The 27,730-nt window shown below is 31.8% G+C and overlaps 1 protein-coding gene across 1 annotated transcript; it reads left to right on the top strand.

Moving 5' to 3' along the window:
* The first annotated feature begins 10,469 nt into the window (after positions 1–10,469).
* LOC147069077 (circadian clock-controlled protein daywake-like) lies at positions 10,470–22,371 on the top strand. The gene is made up of 5 exons (XM_085951601.1): positions 10,470–10,589; positions 15,960–16,204; positions 19,967–20,100; positions 20,323–20,472; positions 22,217–22,371. The coding sequence occupies exons 1-5, from the start codon at positions 10,470–10,472 to the stop codon at positions 22,369–22,371; spliced, it is 804 nt and encodes a 267-aa protein (XP_085807727.1).
* The last annotated feature ends 5,359 nt before the right edge of the window (positions 22,372–27,730 follow it).

Below are 27,730 nucleotides of genomic sequence, written 5' to 3'. Positions count from 1 at the left end.
ACAAATACCTAATACCTAATTAAAATGCTTTCTTTAAATCGTGTTATTTAATACTTCCACGATTATAATAATTACAAGCAAATGCACTGAAAATATAATGTGTTAGGCAATATTACTATTCGAACATGTTTTATTATTATAATTATATTCTCTTCTCTCTTGTGAGGGTAATATTGGTATAATGTAAATTGTATGTTGTGAACGTAATGAATTTAGATTTTTAATGTCTACAATATTATGTTTTCTTAAATAAATAAATAACAAACCTCTCGGGAAACAGAAAGTTTATTGTAATTACGCCAGAAAATTACATTAATTCTATAACAGGAAGTTATAGTAAAAATACAATATTATCAAATATTGGCAGCACCACCTATCAACATTCTCTTCACCTTCTGCATGCCTCACTCTCTTTCTCATACGTTTACGTGTATGTTAGATATCTACACGCTGCAGGTATCACATTTAGGCAGGCACGAAACGTGACGATGGACAGAAAGAAGTGACGCGGACCTTATGATTTTCCTATGATCAGTGTTGAGTGAAGTAGTAGTATGTCTTACTGTTTGTTCTAGTGTTCCAAACTCAATTGTTTGACTACCAGGGCCATGACCCCAGAAGAGGGAGCTGACAGGGCTCAAGGGCCTGGGGACCCGGGCCCAAGAGAGGCCCGGCGTATAAACCATTACACTACCTTTAATCCTTTCAATAGATAGTGGGCCTGACCAAAGTTACTGGCCTGGGGACCCGCTTCAGGATATGTCAGTTGCTGCATCAGTCTGGTCGAGTCATTGTAGAGTCTCCTGATTTTGCCAAGCACGCGATCGCTGAACTCGTTCATTTATAAAACGGCGACGCTTAACTGGCGGTTCTTTCTCGTTCATAATGTTTCTATTTTTTTTTATTGATTCTGGTTGCTGCCAAAGGTTACAGTAGGTTACAGCACCCTCTCTATTTAAAAACCCTCAAAAATGTATTGGATAATAAACAATAATTTTCTTATATAAATGCAACTTTGTTGATTTTTTTAATACTACCTCTTCGATTTGCTCAGTCCCAAAATCGATTCAATTTGAATCGAATATATCAATCCCTCTGAGTCTCTTATTGTTCTTTTCGATTCATTAAAGTGGATTGAACTGTCTAGTTAGTTTTTGTAATAGATAATTTTGTGCCTAACCGTTTGATATGTACACACTAATTGATATATCGCGGCTTACCCAGCCTGAACATCAATATTTTTTATTTTAATCTGACATGATTAAAAAATATTAACTAAACGAAAATGTTGCCATAAAAAAGAATACCTGCTATTCACGGAAATATGGATATTTCAAAAGTTTCATATTTTGTTTTAGACGTACAGGTACTATAAGAAAGTCATCTCAAATATCGATGAATTAGATGGCAACATGCCTATTCTTTTTTATTTAAATGGAGGTTGTTTTATGAGAACTTGTTACAAAGGAAAGATTTGGATTAACTGTTAAATACAATTTATTAACATTTAATAACTATAATGTTTTAATGGTTGTGGATAGGGTAATTTATGTTATTTAAAACTCACGAGAAATTTAATTTAGTTCGCGTTGAGATAATTTTTGGTTATTTTTTATATCATATAAAGGTAATGTGAAAGAAAATTTGAATAGGTCTTTTCGCAATGGATCAATTTGGTAAAAGCGCAAGATATCAATGGTAAGTATAAATTGTAGACTACTACATTACCGACAGATCGTGACATATGATGCTGCTATAAATGGGTATTACGCTCTCAGTGTGTGTTGATAAAATACATACATCGATTGCAAACAAAATTATCATCTCCCAATGGTGACATGTCTGGTATCGGTTTTAATAATATTTTGTACGTAATTGATTATTCTATTCAGACACATCTAAGTAACATAAATATTGCATGTCAACAATAAAGAAAATATTCACATAATTATAAATTAACTTTATGAATACAAAAACAAACATGAATCGCACGCACACTGCACCGGAAAAATCATAAAATAGGTGGGTGCCTACAGTATGTTCATAGTCTACAATAAAAAATAATTACAAGATAAAAAGAACTTTTTATATACCACGTTTTTAAATTTTCTGTTGAATCATTTAAACTTGACAATTCTATGTATTACTAATTTAGGACAAATAAGGCAATTGTCAAAAAATTCATTCTTTTGTTATTTTGCAACAAACAAACAAATATAGAATACTGAAATGTCATTTTGATTTCCATAGTAACGCACGTATATATTAATAATTTAGTTACTAGGACCACCCCCTTAGCAACCAATAATAGTAGATTGGATTACGGATTTCTTCCGAAATAACTTTTCATAACAAAACTTGAAAAAATGAATTCAATTCTACTTAAGTATTGGCATCGTGTTCTGATATATTCTAAAAGTTTCAAAGGTCTAGCTAGTCGAGAAGTTAGTTAAAAATCGATTGCAAGTTTTGTACTGGATAAACAACCACCGGACAAACAAAAATACGAGCTATGAAAAACGTGGTAATAAATAAAGCAATATTGGTTGCGTAACTAATCATTAAAAAAACTTATTTAAAAACTAAAACAACTGTATTTTCTTACGTATACTTTTGTGTGAAGTTTAATTAGAAATTTTGAAGATATTTCAAAATGATTTTACTGGATGAGTGGAATTAATATTTTATAAATAATGTAAGGTAACTGAAAATACGCTCAAATAGCAAAGACAAAAATTTGAAAATACCCAGAATAAATCAGTGCTCAGATGACAAAACCTGATAACTCGACTTTTTGACGAAATTGAGTTATCACTATATTAAGACTCTTCTCATTGAGATCTATAAGATGGCAAAACCCGATTCATCGTAGACCCACTAGTATTGAAGTTGTGAGCGTTGGCATTTTGTTATATCCCCAAAATGTTGATTTTCGAAAGTTGACAGAAGCTTATAAAGCAAAATATCTCATTTTGCCATCTTTCGTTTCCAAGGTTTGAGTGAAATGTATAATATGACAAAACATAATATCTGCCAATACTGTGATTTTGCCATCCGATATTTTGTTTGCTAACATCATGGTAGGTATTATAAGATGACTAAGATGACAAGATGGTTGGAACTAACGAATAACGAAGAACCAGCAGGATAAAGAAAACCCTAATAAATCTACTAGAGGAATACTCTCATAGGTAACGTAGTTTTAAAAATATCTCTCTCTCTCTATATACCATCAGGTGCAAATAATGATCTGGAAGTCGGTGTAAGAATTAATTGTCCAGAAAAATCCGTCAAATCTGATCCTCAAACGTCAGTAAGTGGTGCTGAATTAACAGATACTACAACAATAATTCTGACAAATTCATCGCCAGCTGGCTTTCATGAACAAAATTTAAGAGGAAGACATCCACAAAATCACAAATTGGTTGATGAACGAGTCCACATCGAGGCATTTATAAGAAAGCGTCCAAAACACGCCATTACTCCTGTGAAGATGTGAATATGCTTACTAAGTCATTTAAATATTAAAATTATGTAATGGTGAATATAAAATAATGAAGTTGGAAAACGGAAGTGTGAAAATTGCATATTATGATGTATTTAACAAAACGAGTTTCAAATTCAATAAACCTTATTTAGATACATTAGGCGATGAATATATTACATTTAAACGTTATATAATATCTATCAAAGAGGAAAGGAATGAAATCTCCAAACAACACAATGCACATTCCATTGAAAGGTTTTTACAGTAAATCAGGAGATAAAACTACAGCTAAGGAAAGATCAAACCAACTAGTTATAGTTGTTTACAACAGGTTCTACTATGTCTGCTATTATCCACAAATATTGTATACTATAAAAGATTATTATTTGTGTACAATTTAACTATTTGAAAATGTTCTTCTCAAGAATTCTCCGAAGGTTATAATGTGGCACGAGTCAACCGGTGGAGAGGTTCCAATGACATCGCATCATGTGTATTTAAGAAAATCTTTCACCTGAAATCAAACACGTTGTCACATACTCAGATGCTGCAGATGGACAGAACAGAAATAAAAATGTGGCATGTATGTTTACTTATGCATCATAAAAAAATACCCCGGTGAAGAAGCTGATTGACCAAAAATTTCTTCTATCCTATCATTCTAGACTCGAATGTGATAGTGACCATTCAAGAATAGAGATAGAAAAAAAGGTTGACGACAAGAACTTAAAAAAATATGGTACTCCGGGATTGATTCCAATTTGTAAGAGAGGCCAGAGATCGGAAGCCGTTTGAAGTGATAAAAATGTCCCAAAATACTTTTTTTTCTTTTTAAAACTACTTACAAATTCACAAATTCATCGCAAATAAGATAACGAAGGTAATAAGTTGAAATTGTCAAAATTAGATGGATTTGATGGCAATGAACTTGAGGGCAATGTAGACGTAGAAGATATTGTTAAGGATTAAAATTTAAAAAATGTATATAATGATTTAATTGTTTCTTTACATTAGTACTTATATCTACCTGTAAGAACATACTTAATATTGAATTCATATTATTTCATGGAACGGAAAATTCTCATTAGGAATTATTTTTGCAACAACCCTCAGAAAATATTTGATGCCAATGTCTGTATCAATATGTACATATGTAACATTTTTAATTAGTTTAGTGTCAAGCATTAAACATATATATTTTTTAGCTATTTTTTTTAAGTTTTATTATCCAATTACCTCACATATCATGTTAGTTTATCTTATCATATAATTACAACATATTGGAACATAAGATGGCAAAACATGATAATTTTGAAAATCTGGGGAAAAAAAATTCTACCAAACGTGGAGAATCAAAACTTTGAAATACTTATTCTTTATCTAAAACTCGTTTCGAATACATCGTTACATTATATTAATTTCAAAAGACATATTGACCAGAAAGATTCAAACAATCTCTAAATTTAAAATAGTTCTCCTGCACAATTAACAAAAGTGCACATATCAGGTTTTGCCATCTGATCACTGAAAATATGGTACCAAGAGTGACTCGAACCCGCATCCATTGGATCAATATGGCTGACCAATTGTGTCACATGAATCTTACCTAAATACATAATAGTTAACTAAATAAACCATTTCTTCTATTCAACGACCAATTCACAAGATTTGAGAATGTAACATTCTATATATTGAACATACATAACTTGAAAACACCTCAGATTTAGATATTCAAATGAACTACTCAATGATTGAGGTAGCTGCAAGAAGGAAATTATGTGAAAAATTACGATGTCCAATATGGAAAAATCACAGTATCACAAAAATCTCTAAAAAGTTCCGTTAAATCGCTAATATTTTTAATACTATTATATGATGTTGAAACCTGCACTTTTGGAGTATGCTTCATGGATGGCCAGGCGTACAAATGTGTATATACAAGAAGAGTTTGGCATCTAGGAATGACTCACGACCAACTGCAAGAGACGCGTTCTCCAATTCTTTGATCATGCGGTTAAAAAATATGTTGTGGCGACGAAGGGAGAAGATTATGAGGGTGCGACTAGGGATTGCAATACCGGTATTCCAGTATTTATCAACACCGAAATACCGGTTTTAAAAATCCAAAATACCAGAATTTTTGGTGTTAAGAAAGCACACTGGTTTACGTTTTGAAAATGAATTATATGTTATGTGCTGCTAAAATGCAAATGTGTGAATATGCAAATATGTGAATCTAACAGAGGTGAAAAAATAATATAACAATTTTCATCAAATATATTTATATATAAGTATAATTGTAACGATGAATTATCATAATATTATTTCGAAATATAAAACATCCGTGACAAAAATGTTCAATTATTCTATAATAATTATAGAATAATTGAACATTTTTGTGCATTGATGACTGTAAGCTGTGAGCTTTGAATTTAAGAAGCTTTTCCTGCAGCCGGACTTATTTGCACTTGATGAGCTTTTAAGGGGTTTAGTTAAAATTATCAATATATTCAAATTATTTGTAAAAAACACTCGTTGTAAAATTAAGATAAATATATATTTTTAAATGTCAACATAATAAATGTAGTTTTTGCTATAAAATAATATTTTAAAAGATTTTAATGGCTATATTTATTGATAAGCGCCTACTTCTGTTTTTTCTAATGTTCATGAAATACCGGTATTCAATAATAAATAAGTACCGAAAAACCGGTATTGACATTTTCATTCGGTATTGCAATCCCTAGGTGCGACATCATCTAAATGCGGCAAAATCTATAATAATTGAAGAAACACGATCAGTGCATAATCACTCTAGATAGAAGAAGATTCCTGACAACGCCTGTAAAGTTAGTGATCACCATCCTCAGTAATTAGGCAAAGGATATGAAAGGAGATTAAACTGTTGCATTGATATTGTCGATTGCCACACGAAAATAATTGATAAATGCATACAAATTCAAGCTTTCCGGAACAATCAGGCAATGTCAGAATGAGGTCCCGACGAAGAAGTAAAATTAAACACCAATTTATTACTGTAATTAAAAATAGTAAATACATAGTGGTAAGACGATAACAGCTATTGCACTGACCTCATGTGTCTGCAAAATCTTAGAAATCATGGTCGCAAATAGATTTCGCTGGTGGCTGGAAAGAGAAAAAATTATCCCAGATACACAAACCGGATTCAGGAAAGGTTTTTCCTGTGCGGATAACCTAACAAATGTTGCAATGTATATTGAAGAATCTTTTAATGAAAAAAAACATACGCTAGGTATTTTTTTGGACGTGATTGGAGCCTTCAATAACGTTCAATCAGATATTCTCGTTGAAATATTGGCACAAATAGGGTGCCCCTTTAAACTCGTTAAATTCTGTTTTTTTCTTGTCTACGAGAGATTAATCTATACTAATTCAAACATAGATCTCCCGAGGACACTGTATAAAGGCGTTCCTCAAGGAGGAATTTGAAGTCCGCTGTTTTACATTATATACGTTAGCCACATTGTTCGCAATATACCGAAAGCTATAACAGTCTCCCAATTTGCAGACGATATATCTTTGTTCCTTAAAACTAAAGACCCCAATCAGGATAAAAATATAATGGAATGTGCACTAGAAACAATTAGAAATAATCTATTCAAACTGGGTTTGGATCTATCTCCGGAGAAAACGGTATTCGTACATTTCAACAAAAACAAAATACTGCCGGGAGAATTTCAAATTAAATTGAATGATATGATGATTAAATCAACTGACTCAGCCAAATTTCTAGGTATTTATTTTGACTTCAAGCTTTCTTTTGATAAACATGTCAATTACATTGCCCAGAAAGTCAATAGAGCCACCAACATTATAAAGTTCCTCAGAGGTACTTGGTGGGGATCACACCCTTCCACTCTAATAACTTTCTATAAAAGCTACATCAGATCCATAATGGACTATGGAAGCTATATTTACTTCCCAAAAAATAAAGGAGCAAAGCTACAGTTAGAACGACTACAGAACCAAGCTATCAGATTGGCTCTTGGCCTAAGAAAAGGTACACCTACTAACATACTACTTGCCGAAGCCAAGATAACATTACTAGAAGAAAGATCTAAATTTCTATGTAAAAACTTCTTGATAAAATGTATGTCAAACCGTACTTCTAATACGAGATACAATGTCAACAGATTTCTACAAACAACTATAACGCGAGATCGTACTCCGAAGAGATTTCAAATTTTAAAAGAAAGTATCCAAGCTGTAAATTGTATTGATCATCTGATTTTAAAAAGAGACTTCTACAACTTTTTTAATTATACATATGAGGATATTATATATAACGTTTTAACTAATACAAAAATAGGAATGGAGCTATCGTACTCCGACTCTCCCGACTTATTATTCAAGTCCAAATTTAGCAATCAAAATGTAGTCCAAATTTTTACGGATGGAAGCAAAATTCCCGATTCACCTTCAGTAGGTGTAGCAGTGTTCTTACCCCAATCCAACACGTCGGTTGCCAAAAGTGTCCACAGATTCACTTCCATCTATACAGCAGAGTGCTTAGCCTTATGCGAAGCCACTAAAATTGCACTTAATTACAAAAATAAAAATATCAACATTTTCACTGACTCCTTAAGTCTGATTCACTCGCTCGAAAATCCAAATTTCAGCATCAAAACTAATGACTACATTCTTAATATTAGAACCAACATTTCCAAATTTAGCAATAGTAACGAACACGGTACAAATATACAGATATACTGGATTCCAGCACATAAAGGAATTAATGGCAATGAAATTGCTGATCAATTGGCAAAAAAATCTGTAAAATACCCATCAGAAAATATAAGAATTCCATACACAGATTTTAAAGCCCAGTTTAAACAAACAATGAGCGAAAATAACGGTAAATATTTAGAAAATCTTGGGAAAGAAAAGGGAACACACTACTATCAAAACTTTTATAGTAGATCTCCTAAAACTTGGTTTAGTAAACATTGTAAAATAAAGCGAGATGTAATAGTGACAATAGCTAGAAGCAGGTCAGGGCATTACAGTCTCAACGAATCATTGTACAAAATTAAAGTGGTAGATAGCCCTCAGTGTCAGTGTGGACATCCCACTCAAGATCTTAACCACATTGTCTGGCAATGTGATGCCTATGACCAGGAGAGAGAAGTGTTATTGAATAAGTTGGGGAAATGCAGGTTATACCCTCCTTTTACGATTAATTCGTTCCTGGCAAAACCAAATATTTCAGTTATGAAAATTGTACATGGATTTCTCGAAAAATGTAACGTAAATGTCTAGTGTATAGTGTAACAAAAATGTAATTCTGTATCATTAATAATGTAACTATTTATGCCTGTCGTTAAAAAAAATGTATGTATACTTTTGTAAACCATTGTAAAGCAGAATAGCCTTCCATTCAGAGAAGAGCTCAATTGCTTCCAAATAAAGAAAAAAAAAAAAAAAAAAAAAAGACGATAACAGAGCTTTCCTGGTCACGCTGTACTTTATTATACAGTATGTACATTAAAAATGACCAGTTTAATGAAAATTCTTATATGCATCCATCCGTGTCTGTCGCATTGAGGTATAGGCGTACAACGTCGTTACATGGGAGTCTTTTGGGCCGGTTTTTGCCTGGCAATGGACGACCGGTATTGCACAACACACCTACTTCAGCCCGCAGCGCTGCGCCCCAAATCGCTCCTTATAGGCGATTACAAAATTTTAGATATTTTTTCTGTATCAAATCCGTGCTCGATACTTGCTGGTCTGCATGTACTTATCGGTTATGTGTTTGCAGTGGCGTCGCATGATGCATCTACAAAAAAAAATATAAACATATCCAAATTTATTTATTTAGATCATCAAACCTTACACTTTACACAAATGTAAGATGTTCACAACATGACATGAAAAACAAAGAAATACCATTCAAATAGTATTTAAGTAGTAGTAAGTAGTGGAAATACTACTACTACTTTACTATCTTCAATCCTTAGCCGATCATATGGGCCTCCACAGAGTGAAGGTTGTATTAACAGATTCGGTTTTTACGAGAAATAGATGTCAGCCGCTTGCTCAACCTATTAGGTCCATACTCTGACTCCAAACACAAATTGAAAAACAATATGTGTATTTGCCAGGCCCAGGATTCAAACCTGGTACCCACGACATTACAATCCGACGCTTAAGCCACTCTGCCATCGTAGGGGTAGTAGAAACAGTATTACAAAAATACAAACAGGAAATTTAACGCCCACAATGGTTGCGCGGATATGCATCAGGCTTATGTTCTCGGTTCGAATACCGGGTCTGGCGAATTCACATGTTGTTTTTCAATGTTGCAATTAAAGAAACTTTTCCCCTAATCTATATTAAAATATGACAAAATACATTTTTTGTACGATTAGCTATTTAAATTTGTACAAATCACAAAGTTATCAACTGAACGTATTCAATGCCGCCCATTGTGTTTTTGCGTTGGACAGCAAGTTTGTTCAATCGGATAATTGTTTTATATACGTAAGCATCGTGCATTTGATATAAAGCGACGTCTATCATATTTACGTCCATCTATTAGTTTGTCTAACTACACATAGCCACCTCAATTGTGAAGAGCTAATTGTCGCCTATAGAAGCCATGCGTATGATAAAAGTATATTTGTACACAGGTTATACACCAGTTTCACTTAAAAAATTCTTGTCGATGATTTTGAGTAAATGGAACCTATCATATAAGTGGTGCATGGAAATAATTAAATTTACTTCAGACCATTAGACTTATCAGTTTTTAACCGGACACGGTGGTTTTGCCTCCAAGTTCTGTCAGATTGGCTTAATAGAATCCTCGAATTACTTATGTGGCGAATTGAAGGATGCCGATCATATCCTCTGGGAAAGTTCCCATATATCGGTTGATAGGGAAGATCTTCTCAAGTCAGTCCAACGCTCAATTGGACAGGTCGGCCGTTGCGACTTGATGTCTACGAGGGAAATTTTCAAGAAGTTTGCAGCATTTTACGGCGAGCAAGAAGGTCTTTTCACATCGATGATGGACTGTCTGTTGATGGGATCCGACAGAGTGGAGCTGTTTGCCAAGGTTCGTGTCCACTCGGGCCCGATTGGCCACGCCGACTTGATATCAATCATGGCCAACTTTGAGGCATTTGAAAAATTTTCTGTGTCATATGGAGGACGGAATAATTCCGATCCTTCCTTAGATTCATCATTTTTAACTCCTGACTCCTCTATCTCGGCACTTTCAGTACACGGGTACAGAGGATACTTAATGTCATTAAAGATAAATGACGACAGAGCAAGTCAAGATTCTTTTTATTTTCTAAAACTCTTTCTTTGAGGACTTAGGTGCATGGTTGCTACATTAGTCCCGTGCAGCATCACTTCGGTACAAGGAAGTGTTGCACTAAAATCTTTTCATTCTCACAGGTTTTTAGCGACATGGAAGGCGGCGGTAATATAATTATACTATCAAAATAAGAATACGATACTCTAGAGTGTACGCCAACCAAGATATTGGACAGTTTCTACTGGAATACTCTCAACACGATATTGAAGGGTGAACCACGGTATACGATTGCATAATGGGTGTGTAGACGGGTAGTGGAGGGAAAATCAAGGTAGACAGGGTTGTTGATAGAAGCCAGAAGCCATCCCTTGTTTTCACGCTGCTGATGATGATAATTGGATAAGTGTGTTTTTTTTTTAATCCAAGGACATTCTACGCCTTTGGATTAGATATTCGATTTCAGCCACTACCTCCGCCGAACACCGAAACCGCATGCCATTTCAGAAAAGGAGTTTTTCGAGAGAAAAAATCGTCGACTCGCCTTTATTTAGGCCACATAAATATAATAAATCCGACAACTTATAATTGTTGCCGCAATACAAAAGCACTGAACAGTTTGAGACACTCTTTCGCTATGGGAGGTTCGCTTTCGTAGCCTGCCATTCGGAAGAGAAGAATATACATGCGTATTTAAATTCAATAATCATTCCCAAACTTAAATAATTTTATAGTAACACAAAACATTGACATCTATATTTTAAATTTCAAAGTTATTGAAAAAGTTTTAAATTTGGATCATTCATGTCAATTAGAGGATTTTTAAATTATCTAAGGCGTGTCATCTTGAGAAAAAAGGGTCGCCAAGTAATTTAAATTATTACTAATTTTATTTATTATCTGTCTTTTTTAAACAATTAAAAATGAAGGTTTTACTATTATTTTTTGTGGTGTTCTTGGCAGTGGAGATCAACGCTAAAATTTTACGTAAGTATTTTAAAGTTTTTTTACTAGTTTTACGAAAATCACACTATTATTGTTAATATTATTATTGTAAGCTGTCAGAGAAATCGTTACCTAAAGAGTCCAGCGCATCTATTCTATACACAAGACTATTTTCGGCCGCTATATAGAGTAGGAAAGTATCCAAGTGTTAGAACTTATTGTAACAATTACAATAAGTTAGTTGTAATTGTTACAAAAAGTGCTATGATTTAACAGCACCTCTCTTGGCTGCGATCAATTTTAGAGTGAGTTTTGACAGTTCATATCGCTAACTTATTGTAATTGTTATAATAAGTTTTAATATTTCGATACTTTTCTACCCTAGTTAGCTATCGTAGAGGCCGAAAGCAGTCTTGTGTATAGAATAGATGCGCAGATGACGTATATCGGTCAACAATTAATAATTTTGGATATCCGCGGGACACAGATTGAACAATCTTTAGACTTAGTGTAAAATATGACGTATACATCATTATGATCATTTAAATAACTTAATATATTATCACGGTAAAATATACAGAATAAAAAAATGTTGAAATTTCTCCAAATTAACAATCAATTACGAAGTCGATTGGAAAGTTTACCAAATATATTTTTAATTATATAATAATTTAATAATAACATTACTTACTTATTTTTAAATAAACCATTGATTTTCATTTATTCAACGAATAATATACAAGATTTGAGAATATAATATACTATAGAAAATATTGCTTTATTTTACAACGTTTTTCTTAGCTCGTAATCTTGTTTGTCCGGTGGTTGTTTATCCAGTACAAATCTTGCAATCGATTTTTAACTAACTTCCCGACTAGCTAGATATTTAAAACATTTAGAATATATCAGAACGTGATGCCAATGCATTCTTTTAATACGTTTAGCCATCTTTAAGTAGAATTGAATTCATTTTCAGTTAATTCTGTTTAGTATGAAAAGTTATTTTGATAGAAATCCGTAATCCAATCCACTATTATTGGTTGCTAAGGGGGTGGTCCTAGAAACTAAATTATTAATACATACGTGCGTTACTATGGAAATCAAAATGACATTTCAGTATTCTATATTTGTTTGTTTGTTGCAAAATACCAAAGAATGATTTGTTGACAATTGCTTTATTTGTCCTAAATTATTAATACATAGAATTGTCAAGTTTATAATATGATTCAACATCAAATTTAAAAACGTGGTATTAAAAAAGTTCTTTTTATCTTGTAATTATTTATAATACAATTATTGTATTATGGTGTTCATATATTATTTTGTGCTATCGTGAAATATTGATTTGTATTATGAAAAACGAAATGGCATTTTGAATGCTTGATCTGCACACCAGCAGCCATTTGGGCAAATTGTTCAAGAAGGAGAAAAAAACTTAATAATTTAACTATCGAGCGGAATTCAACAATCCCAAAAAATTTTTTTTTTACAAATAAGCTGCACTATGAATTAATACACTATTTTAGATTCCCTTTATGTATAAAGAAAATTTACGTAAAGAGCTGAGTTGTTCCATTTACGATATTCAAAATTTGGCGCCTGCTGTTGGCTGTATTGTGTGAAGACGATAACGCATTTATTTATAGGTTTAGAAGGTTGAAGTTTTGTGTGAGCATTGAAAACATGCGTTATAATATTATTTTTGGTCAAAAGTGCTATTAGCTAGATTGCGGATTAAGCAGTCGATTTATTGTCTATAGTTCCCACTGATACCTCAAATTATTAATGTTACATGGGTATAAATAAATATTGTGAATAAAATTACAGTACATTGTTTAGAAAGTATAATATCTTATTGCAAGTAACTAGTAATTATTCAAAACATGTCACATTATAAATTTATTTATGTAATACTAACTCTTTTAATATTTATAAATCTGGGCCTTAAAAATGTAAAATAGTAGTTCACAAACAAAGTTATTCAAAACGTCAATATTATATTGGATCCCTTGAAAAGAACGTAGTGATTTTATGTTCATTTCCCTTTTTCTTTCAAAGATAATAATAATAATTGATGCTGCGTTACTGTTAAATTCTTTCAGTTAACCTATCTAAAACTTAATGTATAATCTACGTAACCACATTGATATACACCTGAAAAATGTATATGTACCCTCAGTAAAAGGCAATTAAGTTTAAATAACATAGTATAACTCAGTAAAAGGTAATGAAATGTAAATAGCATAAGTATATCGAAAAGTGCATGCTGGGTATAACGCGTAACGGCAAAAAAGTACGCATTGTTGTGTCGTTTGGGAATATATCCTTTTAATCTGAGTGGAAAGGAGAATTAACCAATAATCATTTAGTAATTGAACCGATTAATCGTTTCCCACAAATTTTACACTATTGCGTGTAATGTAGTATTGATGAATTGATAACTATCCGGGAGAAGTGACGGAACGCTTCAACCCACAACACCATTGGTAGAAAATATATTATATTATAGAACTCGGTGGATCGAAAAGGTCAATGGGTAGAGAGTTTTTTTTGTGTACATTAAATGCCATTATTATTCCAACCCCCTCATTTAATTTCAGATCAATTACTTCGATATTGGGAGTTTAACTGATTTCTATTCTTTGTTTTCAATTGTTTTGACTTCATAATAGTAGAAAATACTAATTCACAATAACTTTTGCAAAAAGCATCTGTAAATAAGGATGAAATCGATTTAGCTCTATTATGCATTGCAATTATTTGAGCCGCCAAAAATATTTAGGAGCTAGGAAAGAAATATTTATTTGTATTTTTCACCCCTATTAATCGACTCCTGGAATAGAAAGTTTTGCAGACCTATAGCTAAGAATGCAATCAACTTGTAGATATCTTTATACATCAGTGAACAGATCAAGGCTAATGATATGAAAATAAATAACATTGCAGATCAACGATTTTCGTCCGATTGACTGAGTGATCAGGATCAATTAAAGTTAACTAATTATAATGACAATCATGAGGTCCTATCTTAGCGTTCAAACCAGTTTTTGTGATTGTTAAATAATACGAAATAAGTACGACATACTGCGTTTAATTCTAACTATTATAACGTCTTTCCATATAAATACAAAAAATGACAGTTAACACCATTGACCAAAATAATATCCAATTTGCTGTTACAACTGCCATTGCCTTCATTTCAAGTGATTTTAAATCGGTATAATACTGAAGATAACCAAATATTCTTAGAATTTAATGCACCATGATTGAAAAGAGAAAAATCCATATTAATAACAAAATTGAAGTGTCTATCTGTAGTTTCGAAATATTTGCCTTTTGATTAGCATTTTAATGATGTCCGTGATACCAAAGCACAACATAATATATTATGATAGTTTTTATTATTTTTATTGGTCTATTTATACTGTTATAACTTAAAAATTACTTCGCTAAAATTAATGAAAATAAACTACCGATTATAGATCAATTAATTTTAATATCTCGTAATTTCGAAATTAAGATAATTTTATTACGTAAAGTGGACTGATAGCAGTGGTGGAATGGTGAGTTGAGATAATATGTAGATAAAATGCGCACATACATCCAACCGTTGACGATCACAACACGGACTTAGTTGGAGCTAAAAATAAAATTAAATCACGAGTTGATAAAATCACAGCTTAGAGGTGAGGTGAGATGAATGTAGAAGGGCGCGCACCTAGATCCGACCGTAGTTTATCTCATCGATTTAATAAATAAATTAAATCGATTCAGTCTATTTCTTCATCAGTATATTTGTCTACCAGTGGCGGGGCGGGTTAATAGACTTGAAGGTTAATTCTAACTACCTACCTGCATACCAAAATAGCAACGTACCTCTTTCATAATGACAGAGTAACACAATAGAATAATTTGAGTTCTTTATTTTTTAGTGTATCTATTTATGTGGTCATGTTGTCACATTTTTTTTGACGTCAATTTTAGAGATTTTTTTATGCTTTGAGTATTATTTTATACGTAATTTGTATAACGCGTCTTTTTAAGATGGTTGTATAATTTAGTAATTATGTAACTCGTTTGAACCGTTTCGAGACCTCTTTTTAAATCTTTTGATGAATCGATTGCGTCACTTGCGTCAAAGTTGCTTTTGATTTCTGTATTCTGTCAGGCGGAATTCACTAGAAGTGTACTGACTTTTATAAATTTACATAATCACATGTTTCAGCTGATTACATACCCCAATGCAAACGCAAGGACCCCGAGTTTGTGAAGTGCGTCATAGCTGCTGTGGACAAGGTAAAACCTTACCTTCTCAAAGGTATACCAGAGATCAGGGTCCCTCCTTATGACCCCCTTGTAATTCCCAGTCTGACAGTGGACCGCAATCTGGAAGCGATCCAGATTAAGGCTGCAATGAAGAAAATGAAGGTGTATGGACCGAGCGGATTTAAAATTAAAAATCTCAAGTGAGTCACTAAAAAAATATCGACGTTACTTGATATAGCTTCAGAAAAATATAATATATTTATAAACCAATCATCTGGCAAGCGAAAATTATTAATACGAATTCCACTCAGTAAGATATTGTTACTTCAAATTTTTTTTTCTTAGTATGTTTTTGAGACTGTAAAAAAATAAATTTGTTCAATAAAAAAAACTATTTAGTTTCAGTATTAAATAAAAAATAATTGAACACATACAGCATTTTTTGTAATTACTCTCATAAAGGATATTATATATTATGAATTATTTCCTTATGATAATGCATATTTAAAAAAATCCGACTTGTTTTCTTCTGGGTATGCTATCAATGGTGGGTATCAATAATTTACCATCGAATGATTGCTTTTAGATTTTTTTTTACTTTCTTGTGTGTTCACTTAGAATCCGTCTATACTGGCAAATATTAATGTTCATTTTTACCACCAATATCACTCGTAACTCTATCTATGGTATTACTGATATCATGGGATTAACCTATTTCATGGCACCATACGGGTTGATTTTTTTTTAAACAATATAATTTTTTTTTTCTATCGTTTCACTTTAATATTTACATAAGAACTTTGTCTTCTGCATTATTATTAAATTTGTTGTTATTTGTAATTAAGTGATTTTTATAATTTGTATTTATTATGTATTATGTCGTATTGGCCATGACACAATTTTAATAAATGATTAAATAATTAGTGGAAGCAAATAAAATATAATATGAGGTTAATAATTCGTCGCTATAGGATTTGTTTCCCGAATATCCATTTTTGTCGAAATCGCCATTTCAATGCAGTTCAATTTCTTTTATCGAACTCTACCAAAATCATTTATAAAAACAATATATTTTAATCTAGGAACAGAGATATTTTTTTAAAAAACCCGAATACGCCATGTTAAGTTACAATTACTCCGTGGTGTTCTCCCGAATGTCCAACTATTCGTACCTGAATATCCAAGTTAATTTCGGTCGAAAAAGATCTCTGTCTGAGTTTTTATTTCCCGAATATGACTTTTAGCCAATCAAACCGCGCTGACGCCGTGCATCTCGCTCCCAAATTCACGCTGTCTAGCTCTAAAACAATCACGCCCACTTTCATATTTTTTGGCCGTCCGGAGTCCTCTTTCAAATTTCGTCTTATTGATATTGTTTTTAAAGTTACTATTGTTTTAATAGTGAATTTATCAAATTTGAAGAGATCATTCATAGCTGGTATATCACCAGTTCGTCCTGAACTTACAGTAGAGTTATGGAAGTGAGTAATTCAACCTAAATAACTGCATTTTGTTTTGATAAATGACACAAAATCCCAACGGTTATATGAATTCTACAGTGTGACCCGGAAACTACTATGACGTAAAAAATAATTATTATTTCAAATTATTATTAATCAAACATTGTCTTTATTTTACTTTTAATCTAGGTATTTCTATGAAAAGAAAGGCGATGCTATTATTTATTTTTGAATGCGCTGATAGTTAATTTAATTTAATATGTATGTTAGTAACTATTTATTTGGTGAATATTATATACTTGGATATTGGTACCTACCTAATATTAGCAGCCAATGGTAATTAATTTATACATGCTATTATTTTGTGTTGTTATTCCTTACAATAGTAAATATATAATATTATTTGGTGGTTTTTAATAAGTTTAATTGTTAATAATAGAAATATATAGATATAATAATATACAGATATATATACATAGATTTTTTTTTTTGGAAAAAGTATTAATATAAGATTGTTAGCAAGTACGAGTTAGTACCATCATCAAACATTGGAGAAATCTGTGACGTCGGTTAGTAATTGAAGTAGTAGACACCTACTTTTATTTAATAAACAAAAACCGATCGCCAATAGTTGCTTGATTTTGAAGAGTGCTGATAAGCAGGTATTAAAAGGCCAATAGTTAAAGTTTGTCGTCATAAGTATGTCACCTCGTAGCATATCGGATAATTCGTGGACTGGGGCGTAAACTCAGGAGATGCAGGGTCGATTCCTGCCGGGTGTCTTACTTTTTTCAAAAAGGTATTTTCTATTGGTATATATTTTTTCAGACGTGATTTTAAAAATTATGCATATTCAATTATTAGAATGGTACATTCTTAAATCTTCGTTCAATAAAAAAATAGTTAATTACTTAAAAACTATTTTATTACTTAATCCGAAAAAACCCGAAAAAGCGATTGCCGCATGTTATTATTACATACGAACTTGGGTAATTATTATCATTAAGTATTTAAATAGTAGAAGTAATTATTAACAATTATCGTGTAAATAAATATAACATTTGAGGCGCGTACTTTTTGACCACTCAGTAATCCGTGGGCCGTGCAGCAATACGCTACGGTCTTAAATCCCGAATATCATTGTTTTGTCCCGAATATCCATTATTCTCAGAGAGCGCTAAAAATTTCCCGAATATCCACAGTGAGTACTTGTAAATAAAACGCATTTTCTGTGCATTTAATGATTTATACCAGTATATTATTCTTGGAATCTATTCTTAGATAATGTTGCAATCATACAATGTAGAAAGAATGATTAATACATCTACTGATATTTAAATATACGACAGTGAAAGTTGTTTTTCGTCTCCTGTAAAATTGACATTTGGTCTATTCGGGAAACAAATCCTATAGCGACGAATTGTATAAAACTATGGTAAATATATTTTTTAAACTGTTAATAAATAATAAAGTATTATTTTTAACATTAACAATATATTCACGGAAACTTTAAATGAAACGGAAATTAGTTTTACGTAATTAATGAACACATTAATTTTTTTTTAATCACTAAGATTATTTTTAATTTTTCCGTTACTTGTTTTATCCATCAAATATTGAGTAAATTAAAAGCAAAAGAGCTTCTATCCTTTCTGTGGAGTCAAAGTATCGACTTAACAAGTTGAGCAAGTGGCTAACATCCATTTCTTGTAAAAAAATCTGTTAATACAAACCACCACTCTGTGGAGCCTCATAATGATCTTATTAGCATCAGATATGGTTTTTTTGTCAAAAAGAGACAGTTTTGCATTTAAAAAATGGATAGAAACCCTTTTGCTTCTTACCTACACATATCCAAATGACAGGTATTTACTGAAACCAGTAATTCGTATAAACATGTCTCATTAGAAATATATTAATTATATAGTGAATGCAAATTAGGTACGTACTATTGTGTATTTAAAACGTAGAACTAAGCTTTTTTGATTTTTACATACTCATTTAAATCTTTTGTATCAAAGGTATTAATATCTCAAATTAATGTTATAATATAGGAAATATGATACAATTATAATAATGTAAGTATTTATTTCCTAAACAAATTTAATATCTATACATTTGAACTTTTTTATTATTTATTTATCTTATTTTTTTAAATCATGATATATAATTATTATCATATTTATTGGCTAGCATTTTGTCTGTCAATTGAACTAAAAATTTTATTGTTTACAAGTTTCCATTCTGTATCACAATGGTTTCACAAAATAAAAATTATTGTCAAACAAAAGACTAAATTTTATAAAAAATAAAAGAATCCATTAATGGACAGTAAAATGGTGATTCCAATAAGTACTAATTTCATTTATAAATGTTAAAAAATACGTAAAATGTTTTTAGCAGAGAAAAATGAATACTTTACGAACAAGTTCGGTTAACTGCCGTCAGATGGCATAAAAAATATTATTATATAAATTTTATTTTATCATTTTTATATTTTAGGATTGATCTGGACAAGTTGACTGCCGAATTAAAGGTTACTTTACCCAATATATACATGACGTCAGAATATGATGTATCAGGAAGACTTTTACTCCTTCCTCTGGGAGGAAAAGGAAAAATGAAAGGAAATTTCAGTAAGTAAAAATTTCTATAGATGTCTCAGTTCAATAAAATTGTATAATAATTTAGTATGAGAGATACAACAATGATATTATCAAATTCTTGTCCTGATAATAAAGGCACAATTTTTCATTTCTTATAAATTATGTATATATATATATATAGCTGATTAAATAAAAAAAGATAAAAATTAATCAAATGATATACTTATCCAATACTTATTTCATTTGTTTTAGGTGATTGCACTGCATTTGCAAAAGGAAAAGCGAAGGTCGTCACTAAAAAGGGGGTTGAATATCTGGAAATAGAAAAGTTCAATTCTAAAGTGAAAATTGGTAACGGAAAGGTTAAATTTGATGCAACCGATGGAAACAGTGCACTGATAGGTAAAAATCTTTAAAATTTTTACAAGTATACTTATGTTATATTATAATAATTTTCCAAAAAAGACGGTTGAAATGCACATGGATCTTTTGCGCAGTTGTAATATTTTGAGGTAACATAAAGGCACCAAAAAAATAGTGCAAAGCACAAAAAAGATTTATTGCCGGAGTTTAGAAGACATTCTAAATATTTAAAGCACTTTATTAATTATTAATTGTGGAAGTAAAACAGGTAATTTTTCTTGGTATTAGTAAAAATGATTATGGGATTAGGTATCAACTTTATTTTATGAACGTTACCAGCATCAACAATAAAAGATAATATTTATCCCACATTCTTGAATGGTCTTTCTACCTAGTTATATATTATAAACACTCACTAAAATTCTATAAAATATAAAAGCTAATAGTAAATACCTACCTATTATACGCACTTTCAAAATCGTTGCAATCCCGCTTCGATTTATCACATTATTTTTTTATATAACAATATCATCTACAGAGATTTTTTAATAAAAGGTGGATAGAGATTTTCGTATTTTCAATAAAACAAACATGGAAGCAAAACACAATTATTGGTTGTCAAGGGGATCCTAGCAACTAAATTGTTATACACGTTACTATGGAAATCAATAATATGAAGTCATAATTATTACATTTTAGTTTTTAAATAAAAATTATTGGCATATTGCCTGAACTTAGTTTTATAGATTTACACTTTTTAAAAAACAAAAAATAATAAAATTTAATTTAATAACGCTTTTCTTCTAATATATACACCATTCCATAAATTTAATATTGGTTTCGGTGAACTAGTATTTAACTTTCGCCATCTTCAAAACCATAAATATATAATATTATATTATGCACCATAGACATTAGACAAGTATAAAACTTCAAGGGGCCTAAATGCAAAATACAGTTCAATGAAAGCAATATTATTAATTACTAAAAACATTTTTTTGTTCATCAAGAATATCTCCACAAACCTTTGAATTTTGTTGTTATATCTATTATACAAATTATAAATAGTTGTTGAACATACATGATTTAGAAAACATTTCCGAGAAAATAATATACTTATATCCGATAGAAAAAATCTGCAAGTTCAAGTTAGTTACAACAAAAAATCTCGGAGAGATCCGTGACGTCGGTCAGTAATTTAAGTAATTAATACCTACTTTGATTTAAAATACAAAAGCCGATTGCCATAAGTAACTCGATTTGGAAAGCGCTTCAGGGAGTATTGTAAGAGCCATTAGCTAAATTTTGTCGCAAAATAAGATACCTATAGCATTGTAGTCGATATGCATGGGCGCGAATCCCGAGAGACGCAAATTCGATCCTGCTGGGTGTCGTACTTTTTTTTTCATTTTTTTTTCCTTTTTGTTATATATTTTTTCAGCAGTGTTTTCAAAATGATGTAAAGTAAATGAAAAGAATGTAACATTCTTAAAAATCTTATGAAGTATTCGTTGAATAAAAAAAATAGTTAAATAAATAATTAATAATGTTTTTACCTATAAAGACATCATAAAATTATATATATTATTATAATAAAATGTAGTTTTGTAATTTCTTAAATAAATAATACTAATTTTCGACGATTATAAAGAATCAGTACCTACAAACTATTAACCACAATAATAATAATATAAAAATCGGCGTACTTACATGAAATCATCAAGCCCTATTTAAAAATATAGACATAGTATTTTACTAATAATTTATGTATTCTTTTTCTTAGCTCAAACTGCTGCAGCCTTCTTCAATGCCAACCCTCGCCTGGTGCTTGACATCATGAACCCCATCGTCGAAGACACCTCTGATGTCATCATGCTTGCGTACATGAATAGAATCTTTGGAGTTATACCTGTGTCTGAGTTACTTCCTGATGAGTAACATAGAAGATGAATGTTGTCTTATACTATTATACCGTATCTGTACTTCGAGAGTGATTATTATATTATTTAACATATATAATTATATAGAATGCGATATAATGTATACTTACACGTCACAAAAGAACATACTTACATGCCTTTTACCTATTTCATGTAATTTTATATAGGTACCCACCGTAATTACTATCAAATATTTATTTCAGGTAAGTGTTCAAGTAGCTAATTTAAGCTAAGTGGAACATTATTGTTTTCAAATAAATACTTTTCTTCTTGTCGTGCCAACCCTTAGCAGAGGTCGGCCAACATTTAAGACGATACATCAGTGAAACGGCAAATAATTTTCAACTATAGGCGCGACGAAATTTTGGACTCGCTGGCATTCGGAGAGAGAACGTCGAACTGGGAACACGTCAATTTCTTTCGTTATGGCGACGGGGGCATTAATTCTTAAATCGTGTAAAAACGTTACCCATTTACCTGAAAAAGAAAACATGTCAATGAATATATTATTATTGTTACTAATAAAACAATAAACAGAACATTAAATGGACGCATGTTGGATTTATATGATAAATTATATTTCGTTCGGCATGCGTCATTTGCACCCGCGACCCGCAATCCGCGCATCGCCTAGGCACGATATTTTTAGACCATGCCTCAACTGAGGTATAGCCTTAAGGCAATCTTTGCCTTATCATCAACTACTCGGAACTGTTTGATGGAGATGCAGTCGTGCCAATAACGGATATTCTTAAGCCACGAAATGCAGCGTTGTTCTCTGCTACGTTCACTGTTGATCTTTCCTTAAATGATAAGTTGAGTAATGCTGTATTTTTGTCCTTTCATAATATAGTCGAGGTACTGTAGTTTCTGGTTTTGATACAACACAAAACTTGTCTATCGTTTGCCTTCGAGTTTCGATTGAGAACGTCAACATTAAATTTGTCACCCGGCCAGTAAAAGGAATTTTGAGGATGCGTTTATACAGCCACATGTCGACAGCCTGAACTCTGTGACATATCCTGCGCATCTATTCTTGTATATCAAGGCTGCTATCAGCAGCTATCAGCGGCCACCGAGAGTAGTATATTATATAAATATGTATTGGGGTTGTTAATTGTTACAATAAATTAAATTTCTGAACTGTCAAAAAGTGCTATGTTTTAACACCACCTTTCTTGGCTGTGTTAACTTTTAGAGCGATATAGACAGTTTTGACAGTTTAGACGGCTAACTTATTGTAACAATTATAATACTTCAATAATAATATGATAAACTACTGTCGATAGCCGCCGATAGCTGCCGATAACGGCCTTGTGTATAGAATATTATAAGCGCTGTGGTAGCGTACATATCTATATGATGGATTGATATACTCGTAACATAACAGGAAAACTTACATAATCTCAGACCTAGGTTAAGTTCTCGATTGCTAATCTTTTTGAAAAGTACTCTGCTATCTGACTTAATCCTTCTTTTAGTTAGATTGGTCCCAGTTCTCATTGACTCATGTTCCAAAATACGTATAATGAGACACACATTCAATCGGCTCGTTGTTAATAACTAATACATATTAGTTCGTAAAAATTACTGCTTTCGCAAAGTACTGATTGAAGAAAATGTTATTTGACTCGAATGCTTTTCTACCATATGTGAAGCTGCCAGATTTTCCTTCAAGTAAGTGTTTTCGTACAAATATTATATCAGACATGGATTTTCGCTGATTTACGAAAGCTGGTTGTAACAAATACACATCGATATACGAACGAATTATGAGATTAGAATATTCAACCAAATTGGCGACAGTTAAAATCATTCATTGTTTTGAAATTTCAGTTTTTTACCTGCGGCGCAGCACTATTCGTCTGACTATTATTTTATCCTTCTTTTATATAAAACTATGAACAATAAACTATTCTTATATTTAAAATGAAAAAATTAATTCCAAAGTTGTTACTTGATTTCATCATTTTCAATAATGCAATCTATAAATTAAATAATAATACAGATGGAGTAAGGTCATACATTGATACAATAAATATCAATTACATTCCAAAATGAAAAAAAAATCATTCATAATATTAGACAATCATTGCTTAGCTTACTGTGATACTCAGTACGCGAAAAATTTCAGATCATTCAAAGGGAATAATAAGTACTTATATCCAATTACTTATGGAATACAAATTGATATTCTCATTTTCACGTTATCGACTGGTTGACTGAAGATATCTGACAGTAAGTCCGACAAGAAATGCACAAATTGGTATGGATTAAAATTGGCTATGCTTCGTGTTTGTTACAACGTTCGATATGGATGAAGGTAACAGTATAGTTTCATAGATTAAGATTGGAAGACTACGTTGGATAGGTACGCCATATGAATCATAACGCACTGGTAAAGAAACTAATGTCGAGAAAATCTATAAGCTAGATGGAGATCCAATGAATGTCATAATGGAAAGTATGTAGCCATTATTGATATGAACAGGTCGAAGGAGTTTTAAGATAAAGCCAGAACTCTGATGATGATCATGGTATTGTGCGCCCATAGGTAGTAAATTTTGCTTAAAAAGAATAGCTTGAATAGGCCCGCTTGTCAGTATTTTTTTATCACAATAAACGAGTAACACATTTATACCCCAGAGTCAGTACCAACGTATGTATTATGATTTTACACTATTTTACAGACAATGAGATAAGTACCGATTTTTCAATGAAACATATAAGTAATTTATCTTTCAGAGACAATCATTAAAATCTTAAATCTATTCATAACATAATTATGAAATTCCTGAAATCAAAAAGCGGAAAGTCTAGACATCTCGAACGGCTAAAAATCATGAATTGTGTTATCCCGAAATGAGAACTATTCTAACTCACATTTGAAATATTTTACAGAAGAGTAAAGTTTTTGAAACAGCCTATCTTAGATATTTATGATTTATAAAGACAAGTGTATATACCATTTTTTTCATCAATAATCCTACTAAAATATGATGCATACATTTAATCATAAAGATAATAAATAATTTCTGTAGGTTGTTTCAAATAACTTCAAATAATGTAAGTTAGAATAGTTCTGCATTCAGCTGACGAATGATACACTGGCCCTCATGTACAGACTCATGTGAGAAATTTATTTTCGTCAACACTTGTTTATTATTTACTGAGTCATTTTTTGTATATGCATTCAATTGTTTATGTAGATTCATTAAATCAATATACTATAAACAATTTTCAAAATGATTATTCGTGTACTTTACAACGTTCTTATTAGCTGGTATTCTTATTTATCCGGTACAAATCTTGCAATCGATTTTTCGACCGACTAGCTAGACATTTGAAACCGTTAGAATATATCAGAACACGATGCCAATGCTTATTTCAATACTTTTAGCCATCTTTAACTAGAATTGAATTCATTTTCAGTTAATTCTGTTTTGTATGAAAAGTTATTTCGGAAGAAATCCGTAAAAAGTAAAACACTATAATTGGTTGCTAAGGGGGTGATCCTAGCAAATAAATTATTAATATATACGTGCGATACTATGGAAATCAAAATGACATTACAGTATTCTATATTTGTTTGTTTGTTGCAAAATAGCAAAAAAAAATGATTTGTTGACAATTGCCTTATTTGTCCTAAATTATTAATACATATAATTGTCAAGTTTATATGATTCAACAGAAAATTTAAAAACGTGGTATATAAAAAGTTCTTTTTATCTTGTAATTATTTAAGATTTTTCTTTTACAGACGTCTACTACTAACTCTCTCAGGTGCAGATAATTGCAATTTTCCATAGAATCTACTAAATGTGTATTCATTTTAGAAAAATTGTATATTTTTATTGCTTTATTATTTATAAAATATATAAACTTTTATATCATAATGATAATGTATAGTATAAAAAAATTATAAATTAAAAAAAAAACTCTATTTTTGTTCAATATTATGTTTATGAAATAAACGTACTTATTATTATTTATATACATGCATCAAGTGATGAGAACTGACAGCCAATAAAATAATTACTAACACGCATTGCGTTTACTTTCAAAATATTATTGTGTTTTATTTATGTATTTCGTCAATGAATTTTAGACAAGATTTAAGAATATAATATTTTTTACTTTCAAAATATTATTGTGTTTTATTTATGTATTTCGTCAATGAATTTTAGACAAGATTTAAGAATATAATATTTTTTATTAAAAATATCTACATAAGTATTTTGCAGGACTATTAAAATAATTTTAATAGTAAGTATCTTCTTCTTCTTCCACCCTGTCACGTCCCAACATTGGGGCATAGGGCAAGCACAAGTTGGCGCCACTTCCCCTTGTCCATCGCCAACTCTTGCGCCTCCCGCCATGTCAGACCTGCAGCACGTAGGTCGCTCTTGTAGCACCGCTGCATGGTGAGGGAGGGCCGCACTCTTTGGCGGCATCCGGAATACGTGTCCCAGCCACGTAAAGCGTCTCTTCGTGATAACTTCAATCACCGAAGGCTGTTGTGTCTGCTCACGAACTCGGGTGTTTGTAACGTGGTCGTACCAATGTACCATAAGATTCAGCGGAGACATCGATTCTCAAAGCTCAAAAGCCGAGACTCTTGAAGCTTATTAAGATGCCATGTCTCACAGCCATTCAGGAGCACAGGTAGCACGCACGCGTTGGTCCTCACAGAATACAGCCTTGACCTCCATGCGACTCCAAGTTGGAACGCAGAGCCCGCCACACCCATGCGGATTCCAAGCTCACTAGAAATACCCAAGGCACCCAAGTATTTGAACCTGGACACCAGCTCGACGGGCAGACTGAAAACCCGCAGAGGAGTGTCGGCGTCGATGCATGCAGCATTGCATATGGATTTGGTCTTCCTGCCGCATTCAGATGAAGATCCACACGTTTCGAGTTCGCGGCGAGCCTGTTCACGTGAACAGTAGGTATAAGGTAGATAATTATTATGTAGCTTTATTCGTAAATCTCAGCGGTTGGACTGCGAGGACAATGGGTTCAAATATTATTTTGTACGATTCTTTTATACAGTTCGGAGCTTATTCCAAATTATGAATATTATTTTTCTTGTACTCATTCCGTATTAAAAATATTATTATAAAATCATGTAATACCTAGTCTAAAGCAGGATACATCATTCTGTATGTGAGAAAATCATCATTGTTGAGAAAGAAAAATCATGTTCACCTAATAGGTTGAGCATGTGTCTAAAATCCGATTCTCTTAAGGCTATACCTTAGTTGAGGCATGGTCTAAAAAGGTCGTGGCTAGACGATGCGCGGATTGAGGGTCGCGGGTGCATATGACGCATGCCGAACGAAATATAATAATTT

This window comes from Rhyacophila brunnea, unplaced genomic scaffold (assembly GCF_057557595.1).
Source record: "Rhyacophila brunnea isolate RB1 unplaced genomic scaffold, BYU_Rbru_1.0 scaffold_24, whole genome shotgun sequence".
NCBI classification, from domain to species: Eukaryota; Metazoa; Arthropoda; class Insecta; order Trichoptera; family Rhyacophilidae; genus Rhyacophila; species Rhyacophila brunnea.
This window is presented reverse-complemented; position numbering and strand designations above follow the sequence as displayed.

What these genes read in the sequence shown, in the direction of transcription:
- LOC147069077 (XM_085951601.1), top strand. Translation starts at nt 10,470, where the DNA reads ATGTCTACGAGGGAAATTTTCAAGAAGTTTGCAGCATTTTACGGCGAG. An exon ending in GAGTGGAGCTGTTTGCCAAG is followed by an intron (nt 10,590 to 15,959) that starts GTTCGTGTCCAC and finishes TAATCACATGTT; the next exon opens with TCAGCTGATTACATACCCCA. An exon ending in TTTAAAATTAAAAATCTCAA is followed by an intron (nt 16,205 to 19,966) that starts GTGAGTCACTAA and finishes TTTATATTTTAG; the next exon opens with GATTGATCTGGACAAGTTGA.